The sequence below is a fragment of the Urocampus carinirostris genome, chromosome 14, assembly GCF_059441175.1.
Source record: "Urocampus carinirostris isolate Australia breed hairy pipefish chromosome 14, RoL_Ucar_1.0, whole genome shotgun sequence".
NCBI classification, from domain to species: domain Eukaryota; kingdom Metazoa; phylum Chordata; class Actinopteri; order Syngnathiformes; family Syngnathidae; genus Urocampus; species Urocampus carinirostris.
In genome coordinates, this window is record NC_142362.1 from 32,403,908 (window position 1) to 32,426,258 (window position 22,351).

General features: G+C 38.8%; 2 protein-coding genes across 2 annotated transcripts; both read left to right on the forward strand.

The window, feature by feature from the left end:
* Nucleotides 1-1,763: 1,763 nt before the first annotated feature.
* cldn10l2 (claudin 10-like 2) lies at nt 1,764-8,611 on the forward strand. The gene is made up of 5 exons (XM_088352343.1): nt 1,764-2,099; nt 4,706-4,867; nt 4,940-5,027; nt 8,000-8,107; nt 8,187-8,611. Exons 1-5 carry the CDS (start codon nt 1,868-1,870, stop codon nt 8,371-8,373), a joined length of 777 nt encoding a protein of 258 aa, XP_088208469.1. The 5' UTR covers nt 1,764-1,867; the 3' UTR covers nt 8,374-8,611.
* Nucleotides 8,612-11,553: 2,942 nt separating this feature from the next.
* On the forward strand, nt 11,554-20,295 carry LOC148353198 (claudin-10-like). Its single transcript, XM_088353248.1, has 5 exons — nt 11,554-11,935; nt 18,136-18,297; nt 19,059-19,140; nt 19,273-19,380; nt 19,454-20,295. The coding sequence occupies exons 1-5, from the start codon at nt 11,704-11,706 to the stop codon at nt 19,728-19,730; spliced, it is 861 nt and encodes a 286-aa protein (XP_088209374.1). The 5' UTR covers nt 11,554-11,703; the 3' UTR covers nt 19,731-20,295.
* The last annotated feature ends 2,056 nt before the right edge of the window (nt 20,296-22,351 follow it).

Below are 22,351 nucleotides of genomic sequence, written 5' to 3' on the forward strand. Positions count from 1 at the left end.
AATTATTGAAAAATAGCCACATACAAAAAGAAATTCAAAATATTGATAAAGCGTGTACCCAAGCGTCGATAAATATTAATCACGTGGTTAACAAAGATTAATATACTGATAAAAAGCTAAAAGGATAACATTTTCAAACCATTTACTAGACCTTCCAACAGCTCTTCAATGGAACACATCCATACACCATTTTCATATTTCACAAGTGTTTCCTTCTTCAGCACGCTCATTTTTGTCACTGTTTTCCAGTTTCCTTCCCCTATCACTAACCATCTGGGGACCCATTATTATGGACAGAAAAAAAAATCACAATAAAATGAGATGTGGTCCCTTTCAAATGCACCAATTGACTGAACATGTATAAAAGATCGAGCAGAGCATGATCACCATCCACTGTTAGGAATCGTATTTGACTCCCTGTTCATTTTCTTCTTCTAGAGATTATTTTGCCAAAACTAAAGGCGCTCAACCCACTAAAAATGTGTCCGTGACCCACTTTTGGGTCCTGGCCCACTAGTAGAGAAGCACTGCTCTAGGTGAGATTAATTTTATATAAAATAAATGCAAATTTCTTGACCTACTAGTAGTTTAAAAAATGCATGTTTGTATGATAGTTCATGTCTGTTTAATACCTGTCAACCTCCACGGCTCCATGTCCGTACAAACTGTCGTATTTTCCCTTACAAAATTCAAAACAATCTTACACCATATTTTTTTTTTCTCTGAATGATGCATGATAGGAAATCCCCAGGCGGCAGACGCATGCTCACTGTAGCATCTAACCGTTTACTTCGCTTGCAACAAAAAAAAACAATACCGAGATAGAGGCTACCGCGGCAACTCGTTAGACTTGATTGTTTTGCCGTTTCGTGATAGTCGGTGTATGCATACGAGTAACCTAAAACCTAAACTTCTTATATGTAATAACTTGTGAAGCCCTTAGAGACTAATTGTGATTAAGGGCTATACAAATAAAAATGACTTGACTTGACTTGACATGCCGGATGGTACCCATAATTGACAAATTTGCGTTTTTTCGTACGGATTTCCTTGTACGTCGTACACATCTTAAAATGCATAATAAAACGTGCTTTGTACGGCAAAAACGTACAGGTTGACACGTATGTTGTTTGCTTATAATTTAAATCAAAATCTTTTTTTTTTTTAATTTAGTTCTTTTTGCCACTGGGTGGCACTTAAATACAGGCTGTCCCTTCAACCTAGGTTCTAAAACTAGCAGGTATAAGTATGAAGGCTCTCTCCTGTGAAATGTACAGTAAAAATCCACCATGCACTGATGTAGGAAGCCTAAACTGAAGTTTTCTTTACCACTAGGTGCCACTAAAAACACGCACTGTCCCTTTAACACAGGTTATAAAACTAGCACGTATAACTATGATGGCCCACTCTTAAATGTTCATAGTAAACATCCACAAGGCGTTCAAGTAGGACGCCTAAACTGAAGTTTTGGGGTTTTTTTACCACTAGGTGACACTAATAAATACACACTCTCCCTTTAACACAGGTTTGAAAGCTAGCAAGGAAATTATGATGGCTTACTCGTGAAAGTTTACAGTAAACATCCTCAATGCGCTCATGTTGGGTGCCTAGGCTAAAGTTTCTTTTCACCACTAGGTGGCACTAAAATACACACATTCCCTTTAACAGAGGTTATAAAACTAGCAAGTAAAAGCATGATGGCCCACTCCCAAAAGTTTACAGTAAACATCGACATTGCACTCATGTTTGGTGCCCTCATCAACTCTGATAACACATTGCACACAGCTTGCTCCACCTTCTCTCCACACTGAAAAGAAAAAAAAGAGAAGATTTGAAGGCAACTGTGTGGACCTTTTGGCTTTTGGAGATGCGTAAACGTTTGATCCAAGTGAGCGGATTTCTGATTTCCACCTTGGGCTGGCTGTTTGTGCTGTGCACCATGGCCATGGACTTCTGGAGGATATCCCAGTTGGGGGGCCAAGGAGGTTCTTTTATCATCAAGGTGGCCTGGTACTGGTCCAACTTGTGGAAGGACTGCTTCACCGATTCCACAGCCGTCACCAACTGCAGAGACTTCCCGGTGCTTTGGAGTGTCACTGGTAAGATTGTGCTAGAGCAGGGGAGGGTCAAACTTAGTTTAACTGAGGGCCACATGGTAGAAAAAAAACACTCGATAGGCCCGGAATAGCAAATTAATGGCATGAAAAGAGTACTTTAGCTGATGGGCTGGGGATCTCTTCAGAGGCTTGCGGTTAATCTACGAGTATGATTAATGGGAGATAGATTTGATCAAAATGTGGCTATTGAGGGTTTTTTTTCAATTCCTCAACTGTTTAACTGTTTATTTGTAGAAAAAAGGGGGGAAAAGAAAAACAACGATTATATTTATTACCACTAGGGTTTTTATAACTGAATTATTGGCAGAAAAAGAGTGATGATTCATGAGTTGAAGATTATGGGATTATAATTGAGAGTTTCTCCCCTCAATTCCCCAATTTATCGACTGTGCATTTATAAAAAAATAAATAAATAAAACTAAACTCATTACCACCAGAGTTTATTTATAGTAACTCACAGAAACCCTTGAAAACTAGAAAATGACAAACATAACACACAAACACTAATTTAAGTACAAATGATTTAAATCAGGGGTCTCAATATGGTCCCTGCGGGACAGCTGAGTAGCCTGGTTCTGAAAATATCTCACCAGTGCTGGGTCATTGTGATTTTTTAGGGGTTGACTGCATCTATTTAACCCTACTTCCAAAAATTAACCCGTTAATAACATAGTAATAACATGGAAAATTTATATTTACAAGGCACATCAAACTGGTAGCCCTTTGTATATTCAGCTTCAAACAAGTTGGATACCCCTGATTCGATATTTTCAATCACTGGTGATAAATGGTGTAGTTTAGTAGCAAATGTTCCGGTAAAAAGAGTCATCCATGCACCAGACGAGAGTGCAATCGTATTGCCTGAATCAGCATATCCATCCGCCCGTTTTAAGTAAAATCATATTGAGATGGGCGTTCCCTAAAATGTTCTCTGGTTGATAAATAGTGGTCAGCCGATACAGCTACGATTGATGTTTTGCTTTGGGAGCGACACCTGTCTTTGGTGACATCCACTGGACACCTTTAAAACTGCAGGTCATTGTTTGACGTGTTGCGGCTTATTTTTCTCTTGTGCTTCTGATTTATATTATGTCGCTAAAGCTAAGTGCAACTTCCAAAGCTGCATTCGTTGACTACCATTTATCAACCAGAGAAGACTGGAGGAAACAAACCATCCCAATGTTCTTCTTAAAAAAGACGTCACAGACACGCCGGTTGAGGCGATACGTTTGCACACGCATGGATTAAAAAAAAATACACAATTAAAAATTGCACCTGGGTTTCTTTGCAAAAGTTTCAAGAAGCTTTAACTTATTTCTATATTAGATATGAAATATACCAGGAATGTTTCCAAATTCCGGTAAACATGTTAATTAAAAAGAATAAAAAGCATAAAAAGACTTAAATCATCAAATCAAACATTTAATATGAAGCTAACATATATGTTGGGAAAAATAGTACTCGTAAAAATGCGTTGTAGTTTTGGTGTGTGTATATATAAATATATATATATATATATATATATATATATATATATATATATATATATATATATATATATATATATATATATATAAACAGCTCAAACAGTTTATCAGCAGCGAGAGCAGGGGTGTCACGTAGAGATAAGAAACTTTCACAAGGTGTGGACTAGTAGATTAGAGAGAAAGAGAGAGAAATATAATGAGAGAAAGAGAAATATAAAAAGAGAGAGAGATAGAGAGAGAGAAATATAATGAGAGAGAGAAAGAGAGAGAGAGAGAGAGAGAGAGGTTAGAAAATAGCAAGAGAAAAAGTGAAACAGGGAAATAGAGAGGGATAGAGATAAAGCAGGATATAGAATGACAAAGAGAGAGAGATAGCACAAAAGAAAGGAAGGATAGAAACACAAAGATGGGTGAGAGAGGGGATGAGAGAGAGGAAGAGAGAAAAAAGAAAGAGTAAGCAAAAGACAGAAAGAGAGAAAAAGCAAAAAAGAGACATGTTTAAAAGAGAGACAAAAAAAGAACGAGAGAGAAAAGAGAGACATTATAAGTGAGAATAGAATAGAATAGAATAGAATACAATACAATAGAATAGAATATACCTTTATTGTCATTGTTACAAATGGGCTAACATATTGTGACAATGAAATTGGGCATGACACTCCAGTTTTACACATTCAAGAAGAAAAACAAGGAGAGAGCGACGGAGACAAAGAGAGAAAGAGAGTGGGATAAAGAGAGATAAAAAAGAGATAAATAAAAAGAAAAAAAAAGAGAGAGAGAGATAGAGAGGGTCAGAGGGGGAGAGATAAAAGAGAGAAACAAGAGAAAGAAAAAGACAATGAGATTTGCTTTGTGAGTACAGTAGTGCCTGTCTTTGGTGACACCCAGTGGACATATTTAAAACTGCAGCTGGTCTTTGTCTAGCGCTTCTGCGTTGTTTCAGTGGCCGGGTTCGACCTGTCAGTGGGCCTGATTTGGCCCAAGGGCTGCATATTTGACACCCCTGAGCTAGAGTCATGTTGAACATATTTTGGGGTGAAAGTTGAAAGCGAATCATTGAATTTCTCACTTTGCTGTTTTGATCCAAACGGACCGTCAAAGCTTATGTCCAGGGTGTGCGAGGCCTCCTGATGTGCGGCCTGACTCTTGGTTTCCTAGCTGCCATCTTGTGCTTCCTGGGAATGGAGTGCACCTACCTTGGCGGAGACAACAAAAGCAAGGACAAGATGCTTTTTGCCGGTGCAGTATTTCATTTTGTGGGTGGTGAGTAAAACGAGCGCGCCTCATTTTTTTCATGTGCGAATGATTTCTTCACATGTGGCGCTCTGTTTGTAGGGGTGTCTGATATTGCGGCCTACTGCTTGTACATTAACAGGGTTGCCAGGAATGCCTTTGCACCCAACTTAGAACCTGGACGCTTACGGTATATTTTCATGAGACCTTTTAATTTTATGCAAATGATGAAGCATTGTGTGGTTTCATTAGAAATTTTCTTGTATATACTTTGCCTAGCGAAAGTATCGCCCCCCCCAATATTGCCACAGTTCAGGCTTCAAATTTCAAGCTAAAATAATCAATCTAAGAACCAACACCATGTGAATTTTTTTTTAATTTTATATTTACAAAGAAAAATACTGAAAAGTAGGTGTCGCTAAAATATTGCCCCCGCTGCATAAAACTACTGCAAACCCACCACAACTTGTCCGTCCCTCTAGACCAGGGGTCGGGAATCTATGGCTCGCGAGCCATATATGGCTCTTTCTATAAGTACCTGTGGCTCGGAGACAAATTCGATTGCATGCAAATTTTCTCCATCTCGTCCAAAACGTAAACTACTAATCGTGCTCAGGTACACACAAAGCCAAACCAAAGCTGACATCGAAGTAGTGCTTGGCAGAATATATAGGGCACGTTTTTCACTACAATTTACAGTCAAGGTGTCACACGAAAAAAAAAAAAAAAAAAACTCGTTCTGGCTGTACATCGCTAAAGAATCCGTTATATAAAAGCTCACTATATTATCTGTCTTCAGTGTTCAGATACCTTATGATGAATCCACAGAACACACTGTAAATACGTCAAAACACCGGAAGAGAACTTAAAGTTTTTTGATTGGGTGAGTGGGAGGGATGGGTGGAGCTATGCAAAAAGTGCAAGCACTCCCTCCCATCTCTCGCCCTACGCCGTCTGCGCCATAGATAAGCACATCAGGCTCCCTGTTTGCAGAATGTTGTGACGTTTTTACAAAATAACTGCTTACATCTGGTTTTGAAACCAATATGTATGAAAAAAAGGGTCAAAATGAGTTTAACCGATCTTGAGTAATTGCAAGAAAGACACAAGTTTAAAATGGTATGTTTGTTGATTTTGGGACACGGGCTCTGGCATTATTCTCTTTTCATAATTTTTATCAAATCATCAAAAATAAATGTGCTGAAGACTAAGCTTTTGTCTGGGGCGCGGGTTTAGCAATTTAGTAAATTTGTCTCATAATATATGGTATGGCTCTTTCCCAAAATAAAATTAATATATTTTGCTTTTATGGCTCTTTGAGTCAAAAAGGTTCCCGACCCCTGCTCTAGACCGTCAGCCCAAACAAGAAGAAAACTAATCAGAAAAGCAATCAAGAGGATAATTAATCAGATTGGATGAACTGCAGGCATACACACCTGAGGTGGGACAATCTGTTCATAAAACAGCTATTAGTCGTACTTTGCATAAAGCTGACCTTCATAGAAGACTAGCAAGAAGAAAGCCCATTCTGAAAGAATACCTAGAAAGACCCCTTTGGTGTTAGCAAGGAGGTCACTTAGGAGATATATGGAACAATGTGCTCTGGTGAGATGAGACCAAAAATTAACTTTTTCAAAGTGTTCTGTTTGGCGTAATAGTAACAATGCACATCACCCTGAAAACACTGTCAGACATGGTAGTGACAGCATCATACTCTGGGGTTACTGTTCTTCAACAGAGACAGGGAAAATCGTTACAGCCTGAGAAAGGACAAAAATGCTTCCGGAGATGAGAACCTGGCTGGTAAGGGCCTAATGTATGTTTACTGTTTATCATTTGTCAATTAGCACTTATTAAGGACTTTCCCATGTCCGCCTAAAAGGAGAACAATTATCATGTTTATTTTTGTTAAATATGGTTACAATGCACTGCAAGGGAGATTTTTGTCCAATTAGAACACTTTCCTTATTCATGTTTGTTTGAGCAGTCTTGTTGAAAATAAATATTTCATTTCATTGTGTAAAACTTGTAAATGAAAAGTATTTTGGCAGATTCAATGTCCAGATCTCAGTTCTACTGTATAGAACATATGTGGAAAGATCTGAAAAATGCTGTGCGCAAACGATCACCATCAAACCTCAAGGAACTTAAACTGTTCGTAAGAATGGGCAAATATTTTTGTTTCAAGATGTGCAAAACATATCCAAAAGGACTTTTGGCTGTGAACAAAGCAAAAGAAGGTTGTACAGTATTAACAAAAAGGGGGCCAATATTTTTGCACCGCCTACTATTAAAGTTTTCATATGATAGCACAGTATAAAATGCTGGAAGAGTTTGGTTTATTATATTGATTGTGTGTTACATGTTGTTGATTCTTACAAAATATTTGTCAGGACCCAAATGCGTGATGTTTCTCACACAAGCCTTTTATTTTACGGGAAACGGGGAGTCATGCACGTTTGGCAGCAGTCTGGCGTGGAATGACGGGAAGCCAGAGCCCGACGAGATCGATACCAATTGCCCGAGCAGATATCGGACAGATGGGGTCACTACCGGACAGGTCGGGACAGACAGGATTGATATCAAAACAGGATATCGAAATTAAACAGGAAAAACTAGACGGGAACGAAACTGGAAACCGATATTAAACAGGACAAAATAAACGGAACAATACCAGACAGGAAATACCAACGGGAAACAGGACCGAGTAAAAACCCACGTGTTGCGGTGCAAAGGATTGTTGACGGACTGCCGAAAGGTGATTGAGAGCACTGAGCTTAAATAGAAGGAATGCCAATCTGTCAATGAGCCGCAGCTAGCGCCACATGGGCGGGGCCAATTGGGCGACATGGCAACCGTGACAATATTTCATTTCTTATCTATGAGTTTGAAGCGTGAAATATGGCAATATGTTAAAAAGATATGGGGGAAGGGGGGTCAATACTTTTGCAAGGCATGTATGTTGTTCAAAGGCATCAATATTTTAATATATTTTAGACAATTTCCCAATATTTTTAGTATGACTTACCCATATCGCTGCTTCACGAAATGCTCGTATTTACACTTGAATTTACAGCTTGTGATACAAACATAAAAAAAGCATGCCACTATGTTATTTTCCTAGAGCACCTTTTAACACCTCTATCCGTTCCAAAACTCAAGGTATGACTTGGGCCCTCCTATATTTCTCGGATTGGTTGGAAGTTTTTTCATCATCATAGGAGCTCTATTTTACGCAGTGACTGTGTTCAGAGTGGTCATACCAAAAAGGTATTTCAGAATTGATGTACTTTCCTAATTTGTCACCATGTTGGTTATAACTTGATGATTTTTTTATTCCCTTGTGCAGTCAAGTGGTGTATGCCTACAGACCGGGTACATATATTGACCCCCGTTCGCGAGGTAGAAGCATGTACTACAGACCCAACCGGCTCTACGGGACTTATTATGGCTCGGGACGATCTAGCAGCTCCAGAATTTCCCAACTCTCGGCAACTATACCAGCGAGGTTCTCCGAAAGGAATGCGTTTGTGTAATCCCGGAAATAGTTTCTTTTTGATTGCTTTTACTGCGAAGGAGCCACAGCAAGCAGAGTTTTGCAGGGAAGAGTTTGAATGTTCAACGGAGAAAACAACAAGAACAAAAAAAGCTGTTATTGTTTGGCCAGTCGGCAAATTACATTGAATGTAAAATCATTTTGTTTTATTCGTTTAGTTACATTTTTTTATGAAAAAATAATAAAACCATGATTTCAAACTTTTGTCAATTATCACTGTTGGAAAGAGATTGGAATTTTAGGTTGATAAACCTGTGTTCAAGGTCAAATCTGGCATGGTTTTTACTTTCCTGGTTTTACCATTACTCAGAATTAGATCTGTCTTGATCGTCATTGATAACGTCGTGTACATTGTTTACAAGGAGATTAGACCTGGCACTCCAGGATAAACATACAGGGAACATATTTACAAGGTATTTCTGCTATTGGTTAAATTATTTAAACCCATTCATCCATTATCTGCACCACTTATCCTTAGTAGGGTCGCGGGGGATGCTGGAGCCCATCCCAGCTATCTTCGGGCGGTGGGCAGGGGACACCCTGAACTGGCTGCCAGCCAGTCGCAAGGCACACAGGGACAGAAAACTCACTCGCTCATTCACACTTTGGGACAATTTGGACCGGCCACATAACCTGACATGCATGTTTTTGGTATGTGGGAGGAAACCGGAGTACCCGGAGGAAACCTATGCAAGCATGGGGAGAACGTGCAAACTCCACACAGGAGGTTCGATCCCACGATCTCAGAACTGTGCCGCACACGTGCTAACCACTGCACTGCTCCATGATTTAAACCAAGGATGCCAAATTCATTTGAGCTCAGGGGTCACATGGTAGAAATAGCACTCTCACTGTCGATTGGGGAAAAAAAAGAGACAGACAGACAGACAGAGTGATAGATAGATAGATAGATAGATAGATAGATAGATAGATAGATAGATAGATAGATAGATAGATAGATAGATAGATAGATAGATAGATAGATAGATAGATAGATAGATAGATAGATAGATAGATAGATAGATAGATAGATAGATAGATAGATAGATAGATAGATAGATAGATAGATGGATAGATGGATAGATAGATGGATGGATAGATTGTCAGAGACCAGGGAAAGAAACAGGAAGGAGAACCCTATAGCGTAACGTACTCACAATTGATTAGGGAGAGGAGAAATGTGTGCACACTCGATCCGGGGATCGATGGTCGCAGAAGAGAATTGAAATCCGAACAAAAGAGTTGTCAAAATCAAACAAATCAGGCCAAAAATAAAACAGGATCAAACGCAGGCAAATTCACAGAACTAGGCATTTCACAGAGTTTAACAGGAGTCTTGCAGAGGTATCACAGACGCTCAGACAACTACCAGCTCAAAGGACCGCGTTGGGAGTACCCAGGAGCAATGCGCTCTCCAGCACATGCTCTGAGAACACTCCATCAGGGCGTGCAGCTTTGTGTCCGTTGATATTGCTCAACACTGCTTCCACTTGAGTAATGGAGAGTATTGATGCGTCAAAATACATGACTGAATAAATAACAAAAAAAAGAGAGAGAGTTCCCCAAAAAAATAAAATAAAAACATAAACATAAATATATAAATGATTTGCCTTCATGGCATGTATTTAGGTATTATGTGATTTATTTATGTGTTTGTTTACAGGATAGACAGTGCCTTGCAAAAGTAACGGCCCCCAAGAACTTTTCGAAATATTGCTATATTCCAAGCTTCAAACTTATAGACAAAAAAAAAAAACCTTAAAATATTTCCAAGAATCAATAACATGTGCGACACTGTTGTGGGAAGAAACCAAATGTATTCAACATTTTATATTGCGCTAACAAATAAAAAATTGAAAATTAGGCGTTGCAATATATTGTCCCCATTCGAGTTAACACTCTGTACAACGTCCTTTTACAGCGATTACAGCCAAAAGTCTTTTTGGGTATGTACATAAGTTTTGCCGACCTTATAACATAAATATTTGCCCATTATTCCTTGCATAACAGCTTAAGTTCCTTAAAGTTTGATTGTGATCATTGAGCATTTTTCAGATCCTTCCACAAATGCGCTATGGATCAAGGTCTGGACTTTGGCTGGGCCATTTTAATACCTTTGTATTGTTTTAAACTACCCCATTGTAGATTTAGCTTTATATTTAGGGTCGTTGTCCTGTTGGAAGGTAAACTTGTGCCTTATTCTCAGGTCTCTTGCAGACGGCAACAACTTTTCTGCCAGAATCGGCGTGTATTTGACCCCATCGATCGTCCTAGTCACTGCTGAAGAAAGCAACCAGAGAGAACGATGGTGCCACCACCATGTTTGACAGTGGGGATGGTGTTTTCAGGGTGATGTGCAGCGTTACTCTTAGGCCAACTTCCCACTTTACTCTTAGCCCATAAAGTGACAAACAGGCTTTTTTTTTTATAGTATCCTTTCAGAAAGGGCGTTCTTCTTGCCACTCTTCCACTAGGGGCAGATTTATGCAAAGTAATAGTTGTCTTATGCACGAATTGTCCCACCTCAGCTGTGTATGCCTGCAGGTCATCCAATGTGATCAGGGCCCTCTTCATTGCTGTTCTGATTATTTATTTCCTTGTTTGGGCTGAATGTTCAGAGCGACGGCCAAGTCTTGGTAGGTTTGCAGTGGTTTTATGCCCTCTCCATTCTGATATTACAACTTACACAGTGCCATGGGAAATGTGCAAATGTTCTAAAGTCTTCTTGTACACTATTCCTGCTTTGAACTTTTTCATAACATTATCCCGGACTTGTTTGGGGTGTTCTTTGGTCATACTGATGCTGTCTGTTCTCCTGTGTCTGCATTTACAGATCTCTGAGCCCATCACAGAGCAGGTGCATTTAAACTGAGACTTAATGAACTCTTTTTATAATTAATAGTCATTCAGGTCCACATTAAATAATTTGGAAGAACTTCTGGAGTCAGTTGACCGAGCTAAGAGAAAAGGGAGCCACTGTATTTGTAGGTATTTTTGTATTTATTCATTTCCACATATGGCTGCATTGGTCTTTCGTACCTAATAGTCATTTGATTTTAGCCGCGACTTTCATTTTGACAGCAACAAGATGGTCACCTCCCACAACTAGAGTCATGCAGGCGAGTGTTTTGATTGCCTATTGACAACAAACACATCACGGCAGCCCTCATTAAACACGAGAGGTGACGCACATACAAACGGCCTTGCCATCTTCATGATCCTTATGAGGGCAAACACTAATGCATTGTGCTGCCCTGCGAAGCTCTCACCCTGACTTATTTGAATCCCATTGATAAATTTCCGAGCAAGAATGGGTTACAGGACTGTGGTGATGTACATGGAGATAGGTTGCTTTGTGGTGTGCGTGTCCGGATGGATCCTGGTGTGCTCCACCATGCCCACTGAGATCTGGACCTGGTCTGAGGTGGGGAGCATTGTCTTGACCACCTCCAACTACTTTTCTAACTTGTGGAAGGACTGCATTTCTGATTCTACTGGTGTGTCTGACTGCAAGGGCATCCCGTCCTTGCTTGCGCTCAACTGTAAGTACACCATTTGAGTTTTGATACAAAAATTCTAAAAGTTTATTATTTGAGTATGCAAATAACAATAATGTTGGGTCGCGTGGTTTTGAGATGTATTTAGAAAGTTGAAAGTAGAATACATTTTCTATTAAGTATATGTAAACAATGCTCAATTGAGCTCAAGGAGCTTTTATTATTTTTTGGATAACAATGCCAGATAGTACTACTACATAACATTTCCTCTACTCTCAAAAATGACCTGTTTAATAGAAAATATCTTAAAATTTTACCAAATTTTCTTTAAAGGTGGGGTGCGTTGTTTGAAGTTTTCTTAAAAAGATGAAAGTAGAATGTTTTCTCTATTAAGGTAACTGCTAGTGTTAACGATACCCATCTGAGTTAATAGAACTTTTATTTATTTTTTTTCCACCAGCCCTATCTGCTTTTATATTCCTTTTATCAAAACTGATCGGGACTTAGAAAGCAGGGATGAGGGGTTGTAGAGTGATTACACGCTTGTCCTCGCAGTTTTCTCCTAGTGTAGCTTGAAAATAGTAAAGGAAGAAAATAACTGTTTCCAATACAGTCCAAACACCAATACAAACCCCCAAAAAGATTAAAACCAGTTGGTTCAAGCGTGTCTACGGAATGCATATACTTGCACGCCCCACACTAGTAGCTTGACAGAGGATGTAATGATGCTTTACAGAAGATGGCGTAAGCAAGTAAAAATTTTTGGACCTTTTAAAATTTTATGATTTTATCTATTTTCATCTTCCTCGTTGTAAAATGCCAGTAAAACAGGGGTCTGCAATTGAGTATTCTGCAGACTGGTTCTAAAACTATCATTGTGACGTTTGATTTCCAACTGGCACAATCTTTAATGGTGACTGAAATTATTAAAAACTCTAATAATTACAACCTGGTATTAACATAGTAAAAACATATTATGGTCACGTTATTTTAGAAATACATTTATAACTGGTAGCTCTTTACATTAATCAGTAACAAAAATGTGTATTTTTAGCACTTCCTTGTAGTAATAACAACTTCATCAGTAAAAATATAGCCAATGTAAAGTTAAATAATAAGCAAAACTCTATAAACTCGTATGAACATGCATTTTGTTTTGTAAATACTCTTGGGTCGAGTAAAAGCATTTATTTTACATTGCATCAGGCTCACATAGAGCAAGTTCATATAATTGGCCGCCATCTTACTACTCCGAGTCCTCAAAAACCTAAAAAAGACTGGGTAAACAAAAGAGAAGTGAAATGGTGCGTTTTCATCTCTTTCAGTCTCCGTAGTTTGTATAAATAATTTAGCTTTTTACCACTTGTAGGTTGCACTACAATACACAGTGACATCCAGTGGTCAAATAATACAACTGCCCCTTTAAAACAAGTGTGGTCTCAGGACTGCTACTGATACCTGATTTTGGGAGTCGTTCGCATCCTTTCTTAATCATTTGCGAGGTAATTTTACTTCTTTTTTTTTAATTACTTTATTTATTTAAATACTTACTGGACTTTTTGGAATGTTAACCTTTGAGTATTGAAAAATAAACTACAAAAAAAAACATTATTTAAAATGTGCTCACCGGTTAAACGTATACATTTTCACTTTTTTTGTGTTTGTTTTGTTTTTGCACCTTAACACTACAAAATCCTCAGATTTAAAAAAAAATTAGAATTGTCTTTATTCTCATTGATAACAACACAGTAAACTTTGTTTTCAACGTGATTAGATGTGGAAATCCAGGATAAACATGTAATAAAGTCTTAAATGAGAAAAAAGTAAATAAAAATAATGTTGGGATGATTAGGCAAAATACTTACAAAGTAGGGCTTTGAGACTGGCCTAGGTGCAAATAAATGATTACCAGTGTGTATGTGTGACATGGTGGAAGGGCGGTTAGTGCGCAGTTACATGGTGCAGAGATTCAGTGTTCAAGTCCAGTTAGGGTTGTCAAATCAAGTCATTTTTATTTGTATAACCCTTAATCACAATATGTCTGAAAACAATTTTAGTAAGATAGAAATAAAACAGAAAATTACGTAGATTATCTGTCAACAGAACAATGTTTCAATAGATGAACTCATTTATTCATATATGAAAGTGTGCATACGTACAAATCAACTAACAATTACAGCCAAAAATGAAAGAAAATATCATTCCAGTACATTCATTTTAAATTTCCTGTGTTTTAAATGAACAACATCAGATGCCAATGCTGGTTGTTAATGCTAGTTACGAATGCTAACAGAGCTCGTGACTGCGTCTGTGATGTCAGCTAGTTGGTAATGTGCAAGACGCGGCGAGCGACCCCTAGATTAATTGCAATGGGGTACTAGAGCCAAGAGAAACTAACTGCTATAGCTAAATATGTGCTCACTCCTTAAAATATTTTTTATGGTGTATTATGCGCATTTAATCTCTTTTGACAACTTTTAAATGAGAAGATGCTAGAACAGGGGTCGGCAGCCTTTTGGACACAAAAAGCTATAATAGCTAAATATTTTACATTTTTGGGGGGGATAGAGCAACACTGTATAGATAAGACAAATTACAACAAAAATGCAAAATCCTTTCTCCAGACAAAGGTGCATTTTATTATTTCACTGTGTGACGTTAAATAATTTTATAAAATTTATGATATTATTACAATGCCACACCCGGTGTCCCATGTAAACAAATAGAACACTTAAATCTTGTCTCCCTCCCTCTGTTACTTAAGAACGTTGAGGCTCATTTACGCCTTTAATTTTTTCATGAAGAATAGTTTCAGAACAAGGTGCAAGCAGTTCTTTTGTAAAAATGTCACAAAATACTGGAAAATAGTGCAGTGGGCACCTGCAAGGGAGAAGGACGCGTGCTATGTGCAGAGATCTGTTAAGACCCACCACTCACCCAATCAAATCAGTCCACTTCTACCTCTCACCCAATCAAATTACTTTGCGTACTTGGCTGGTGCTTTTGGAAGTTTACAGTATTTTCTCTGTGGGTTTTTATCATAAAGTGTCTCAACAGAAAACACACATTTTTAATGAGCTTTCTTATGAGGGATTTCTTTGCGACGTACAGCCAAAACAGGGTCTGTTAATGTGACACCTTGACTGTAAACTGTAGTGCAAACTTAGTCGTTTATTTACTGTCAAAAATTTTCTTTGCTGCCTTGCTTTTTTCGTGTCTAATTATATTAGGGACAAATTAGAGGTGGATCAACACGCAACTGATTTGCATGAGGGAATTTTATCTTTGAGCCATGTGCACTGGAGGTATACGATCTTGGGCCCCGGTCTGCATCAACCCGAATGTCAGGCCGGGCTCATGCATCAAATGACATTCATTGAGTCGGGGCATGTCAGGCTGGGCTTTTCTCCCGCTGGGAGTTTTTTTTTTCTTCGTGGAGGATCTGCACAGCATGCACTTACTTTTACACTAGTTAGTATTTAGACGACTGGTGTCTACTTCTTCTCGAGTAATATTTTTACTAAAGTAACAGTACTTTTACTTGAGTAAGATTTATTATTATTATTATTATTATTATTATTATTATTATTATTATTATGATAACTCTATCATAACGACCATACTTACCAAACTATCAATTTAACACCACATCACTAAATCCAAAGAAATTTTCATCCTCTGTGTCACGGTAGAAGATGCGCCGCTTCCTCTTTCCGCCTCTATGTGGCTTTCGTCAGACGTCATTTCTGCCTCTCACACATAGCTTATAAGCTTTACAAACTTTCAGCTTTTCGGCTTAATACTTCACTATTTGCATTTTGTAATCTGCAGAATAAGATTTTATTTTCGGTGCCATTTAGTTCAGTTTCATTTCGCGGCATTTCGCCCTAAGGTGCACTTCTGCACACAAGTGCACTCTTGATTTGAGGGACTCGTCCAGACGTAAGCCTGGAGATGCCTACTTCAGCCGGAGCGTGTTACTTCGGTGCCAAAACGCTCACTATGCCTGAGCTTCGGGTTTACTTCAGGCCGAGCCTCTCAAATCAAGATAATTAGTTGGGTTTTGAATCTGGCCAGGTTTCAATACCTGCAGGCCAGCTCTGGTCAGGCTGCATTTTTTTTGGACCGATCTTACCTCTTATATGTACTCATGAAAAGAGCCATATATGATCTAGCCGTTATTATCCAGGCACCATCCGTAGCCCAAATTTTTATTTTTTTTAGCATAAGAGGTGTTTAACAATAGTAGCAACTTTCAATCATTAAACACCTAAAAAAATCAAATTATAATGGTATAAAATAGATAAATACAAATTAATAACGTGAAAAAATAACTAACCATGAACAACAAACGTTTCCAGACCTATTCTACAGTGAGAAAATACACAATAATTCCTGGTGTATGAAACAATAATGTATTAAGATTTTCTGAAGGGCCACAGAAAACACAGGCCACATCTGGCCCAGGGGCCTTGATTCTGACATATAGAGTGGCTTGCGAAACTATTTGGGCCCTTTGAACTTTAAAATGTTGTCACATTTCAGACTTCAAACATCAAGATATAAAACTGTAATTTCTTGTGAAGCATCAACAATAAGTGGGACACAATCATGAAGTGGAACACACTTTATGAATCTTTTAAACTTTTTGAACAAATAAAAAACGAAAAAGTGGGTGAATAAAATTATTCAGCCCCTCTACTTTCAGTGCAGCAAACTCTGTCCAGAAATTCAGTGAGGATCTCTGAATGATTCAATGTTGATCTAAATGACTAACGATGATAAATGGAATCCACCTGTGTGTAATCAAGTCTCTGTATAAATGCACTTGCACTGTGATAGTCTCAGAGGTATGTTAAAAGCACAGAGAGCATCATGAAGAACGAGGAACACAACAGTCAGGTCCGATATACTGTTGTGGAGAAGTTTAAAGTTGGATTTGGATACAAAAAGATTTCCCAAGCTTTAATCATCCCAAGGAGCACTGTGCAAGCAATAATAGTGAAATGGAAGAAGTATCAGACCACTGCAAATCTACCAAGATCGGCGTGTCCCCCTAAACTTTCAGCTCATACAAGGAGAAAACTGATTAGAGGCCCATGATCACTCTAGATAAACTTCAGTGGTCTACAGCTGAAGTGGGACAATATGTCCATAGGACAACAATCAGCCATATACTGCACAAATCTGTTTTTTTATGGAAGAGTGGCAAGAAGGAAGCCATTTCTTAAAGATATCCATAAAAAGTGTCGTTTAAAGTTTGCCACAAGCAACCTGGGAGACACACTAAAACATATGGAAGAAGGTGCTCAGGTCAGCTGAGACCAAAATCGAACCTTTTGGCAACAATGCGAGACGTTAAGTTTGGCTTAAAAGCAGCACGGCTCATCACCCTCAACACGCCATCCCCACAGTCAAACATGGTGGTGGCGGCATCATGGTTTGGGCCTGCTATTCTTCAGCAGGGACAGGGAAGATGGTTAAAATTGATGGGAAGATGGATGGGGCCAAATACAGGACCATTCTGGAAGAAAACCTGATGGAGTTCGCAAAAGACCTGAGACTGGGACGGAGTTTTGTCTTCCAACAAGACAATGATCCAAAACATAAAGCAAAAGCTACAATGGAATGGTTCACCAAAAACACATTGTGGTGTTAGAATGACCAAGAATCTGTGAAAAGAACTGAAAACTGCTATTCACAAAGGTTTTCCATCCAACCTCACTGAGCTCGAGCTGTTTTGCAAGGAGGAATGGGCAGAAATATCAGTTTCTCGATGTGCAAAACTGATAGAGACATACCCCAAGTGACTTGCATCTGTAATCGCAGCAAAAGGTGGCGCTACAAAGTATTAAGTCTATGTGGCTGAATAATGTTGCACACCCACTTTTTCGTTTTTTATTTGTTAAAACGGTTTACAATATCCAATAAAGTGTGTTCCACTTCATGATTGTGTCCAACTTATTGTTGATGCTTCACAGGAATTTACAGTTTTATATCTTAATGTTTGAAGTCTGAAATCTGGCAAAAGGTCACAAAGTTCAAGGGGACCAAATAGTTTTGCAAGCCATTGTATGATCTACAATCATTGTTTATTGAAAACAACGCACCCAGGATCCTGCTCATCAGGCATTTAATCATTTATTTGCAATACAACATCAGCTGTATATGTCTGTGAACTGCAACCCTTTTGCCCAATTTTGTACTCGAGCTAAAACCAATTGCTTAAGAACCTTTCTTTGCAGGGGACATTCACATGTGTCGCGCTCTCATCATCACTGGCATTATCCTGGCGTTCTTTGGTTCCGTCCTGGTCATGGTTGGGATGAAGTGTACCAAGATTGGCGGTTCGGAGTTGGCCAAGGCCAGAGTGACATTTGCTGGGGGGATGAATTACCTCTTTGCTGGTAGTCATACACACACACACACATACAAACACTCACACACATACACACAAACACACACACACACAACCACACACACACCTCGTTGTTAATTGTTGTTGAGATCGGCTGATCATGTTGCTGTTCTTTGATAGCCACAACCTTTAGGGCTGATCTGTTTTTGTAACCTATAAGATTTAATAAAATGAGAAGGGGCCTTAGGAAGGGATGGAATATTTTGATCTGAGAACACTTCTCCCGGTCTTCCTTGCAAGCTCAAAATCCATTGATGTCTTCTCACCTTATTTTGAGTTCCAACTAAAGTTATACTGTAGACAGTGTTGTGCGCATTACTGAAAAAAGCTAATGTGTTAAAGTTAAAATGTAATTTGATTCTACTTTAAAGGAATGTGCCTTTCTCCGTGCGTCCCTCATCTACTTTCGTATTTATACAAACTCTGACGCTGGTGCAGAATAGTTCCGTTGCTATGTTATCAGTATGAAACTAAAAACAACGGAATAAATAATAAAACGAAAAAGGCAAAATATATAATTTGGCCTGGCGAGATGGCGGTTGGGTGATTAGTGTAGAGGCCAGGGGTTCAATTGCCGCCACAGCAGCCTGACCGTTCCTGCGTGGGATAATCATAAACTACTATCGAATGAATAATGTGATGATTTAATGAAAAAAAGACTATTTAGAAAAAGTCCTAGAAATATGACTCTGTATTCAGTGACATTCTACAGTATTATAACAATACATCCTTACTGTGTTTTTCTTTCAGGGTTGTGTTCCATGACTGCTTTCTCTTATTATGGCAACAAAATAAGAGCAGAATTCCAGGATCCTAACTACAGAGAACAAAAGTGAGAATATCCACACAGCGATGTAACTGTGGGGAGGAAGTGCAGAAACTATTGTTGAAGTCATTTCAATGTCCTTTTCACTAAAAAGGTATCCTTTAATATGAATGAAATAGGGCATGATCTTCCATTTAGGTTTGAAATCGGTGTCGGCGTGTTTATAGGCTGGGGAGGCTCAACATTACTGGTGGTTGGAGGTCTTATTTACAGTATCTTTGCTGGAAGGGAAGGATGCCAATCCAGGTACTAATGTTGACATTCCATGTGTGAACATTCACATAAAATAATGATAACTATCTCTTTATTTTTGTTTCAGTTACGAAGTGGAACCTGCTTACATGTTCCCGGATCCTTATGCAGTTGTGCCCGTTAAGAAGAAGGTGTCTCTCTCAAATGAAAGACACGACAGAAAAACACTAGGTACTGATATTAGTCATGCTACTGGTAGAAGTACAGGTCGAAGCAGTCATATTAGTGGTGGTGGTAGTACTATCATCAGCAGTAGAAGAAGCAGTAATGGACTCAGCGGCAGCAGCAGAATCTCTGCAGTGACCATGAGCACCAGAACTTCTGCAGCAAATGCACAGGTCTAAGTTAAATGAGGACGAAAATGATTTTTAGTGACTTTTGTGGCCTGATAATTGCGGCTGGTGGTTGTATTCATTTACCAGATTGTTGGGAAAGAAAGTCATCCATTTTGCCGTTTTGTATATTGTTGTCATGATGACTCATTATGTTCACCTGTACCTACTCGTCTGGCGCCGGCTGCAGCTGGCTGCCTGATTGGTTCCCTGTCCTACTTCAGCAAAGTCTTTTCACTCGCCTGTTGTCAGTCCATCAGCGAACCTCTGTTTTCACAAGGCAAGCATTTTTGACTCTGACTCCCGTCGGTCATGTATTGTCACCCATTTTCCACTCGTCCGTTGATCTCCCGTCCCGGACCCTTTTTTCGACCCTGACCACGTTCTGATCTCCTGTCCCGGCTATCGATCTGTTTTTCCGCCTGACTACGCTACGATCTCCCGCTCCGGAAGACCCACTTCTACATTCGGAACACGTTCTGATCCCGTTAGTGCGGCTTGCTTCCCGCGTCCAGTGAGCACCGGATCGCTGGCGCTGCTTTTCTTCTGTATTTCAATAAACTTGTGAGTAACGTTACGCATCTGGGTCCTACTTCTGTTCTGGTCTTGACAATTGTTGTGCAATGGAGGTGTTTTGGGAACAAATATATAAGGTTTAAAAAGCAAGAAAAAACATTCTAGGAAAATGACCTGCAATGTATGAAACAAAAGCAAAAGTATTCAATACAAATTGTACTTCCCTTTTTCTGTTATCTTACTTTATCAACACAAGGGCATGCCGTTGTTGTTAGGCTGTCTGACCTGAAATGTTTTCGAGACAAAAATGTGAGCTATTTATTCCATAATGAGGCCACAATAATAATCGGTACTGCATATTGTGTTGCTGAAATATCATAATTTATTTAAGTACATCTAATGGTATATATTTAATGTGACTGTTATAGCAATGTCAAACATGATGAGTTTAAATGATTCATACAGTAGAGAAAATTATTCAGGGCAGAGTTTGTCAACGCTTTTTTGATCCAAGGCACAATTTACCTCATTAATAAAACTTGTGGCACACTGTACGTCAAATGTCTAAAAATTTATTTCTGGCACTAATTTTATGTGTATAACATTTTTCCTATCATTTCTAGTCACTGTGGCTAGGGAGGCCCTACAGATTACTTATTTTGGTTAATACTTTTTCTGTAATCTGGGTTTTACTATATTTTTAACCAGTTTCATAAAATTTATGACATTTTGTGTCACGGTGGCCAGCTGCAGCTCATTGACAGATTGGCTTTTCTTCTTTTTGAGCTCAGTGCTCTCCTTTTTCCTTTGTCAGTCCGTCAACGAACCTCTGCCCCGCAAGACGTGGGTTCTGACTCCGTCCTGTTTTCCTGTTGGTATTTCCTGTCCAGGTATTGTTCCAGTTTATTTTGTCCTATTAAATATCGGTTTCCTGTTTTGTTCCTGTCTATTTTCATCCTGTCTTGTATTATCTCCAGCTTTCGTTCCCGTCTAGTTTGTCCTGTTTATTTAGATATCTTGTTTCATTATCAATTCTGTCTGTTCCGTCCTGTCAGGTATCGACCCCATCTGTCGGATATCTGCTCAGGCAATTGGAATTGATCTCGTCGGTCTCTGGCTTTCTGTCTTTCCACACCAGACCGCTGCCTAACGTGCATGACTCCCCATTCCCCGTAAAATAAAAGGCTTGTGTGAGAACGTCACGCGTTTGGGTCCTGATCCGGTTCAGGTTCTTGACATTTTGATCTTTTTCTAGAAAAATACAAAAATGATACCCATAATGAGCCAACATTGTCTGCTAATGGAACATTCTTTACTAAGCTCTCACTCCTTAATTGTTAATAGTAAATAAATAATTAATAATTAAAATCTGCAAAATTGTGTTTGAGTTTTCTCATTTTACTTCATGTATTATTGTTTTGCAGTGCAATCTTAAACAGTTTCTTCAAACAAAATAAGTTATAATACATAATAGAGCATGATGCTATCAGCACCATGTTTGAAAATAGGGATGTTCTTTTCAGGGGAATGTGCAGTATTACATTTAAACCAGACGTAACGCTTTGCATCCCCCACAAAAAGTTCAATAATGGTCTCGTTTGACCAGAGCACCCATTTTTTGATTTGTGTCTTCTATGTGGCTTCTTCCAAACACAGAACGGGCCTATTTATGTTATTCGTTCAGAAAGGGTTTTTTTCTTGCCACATTTCCATAAATGGAAGATATGCAGAGTAGGACTAAAGTTGTTCTATGGTATTCTTTCAGAAAGGGATCCTCTTTGCTAGTCTTCCATAAGGATCAGATTTATGTTAAGTACAACTAATAGCTGTCTTATGCACAGATCGTCCCACCTCAGCTGTGTATGCGTGCAGGTCATCCAGTGTGATCATGTCAAGTCAAATTCAAGTCAAGTCAAATTTATTTATATAGCCCTTAATCACAAACATGTCTCAAAGGACTGCACAGGATTACAATGACACAATTACCTGATCTTAAACCAACATGGGACTTTTGGTAACTTCTCTGTTTTCTCCTTCTTTGGGCGGAAAATTTAGAGGGATTGCCAGGTCATGACATGTTTCCAATGGTCTAATGCTTTCTCTGTTATGGTAATGTT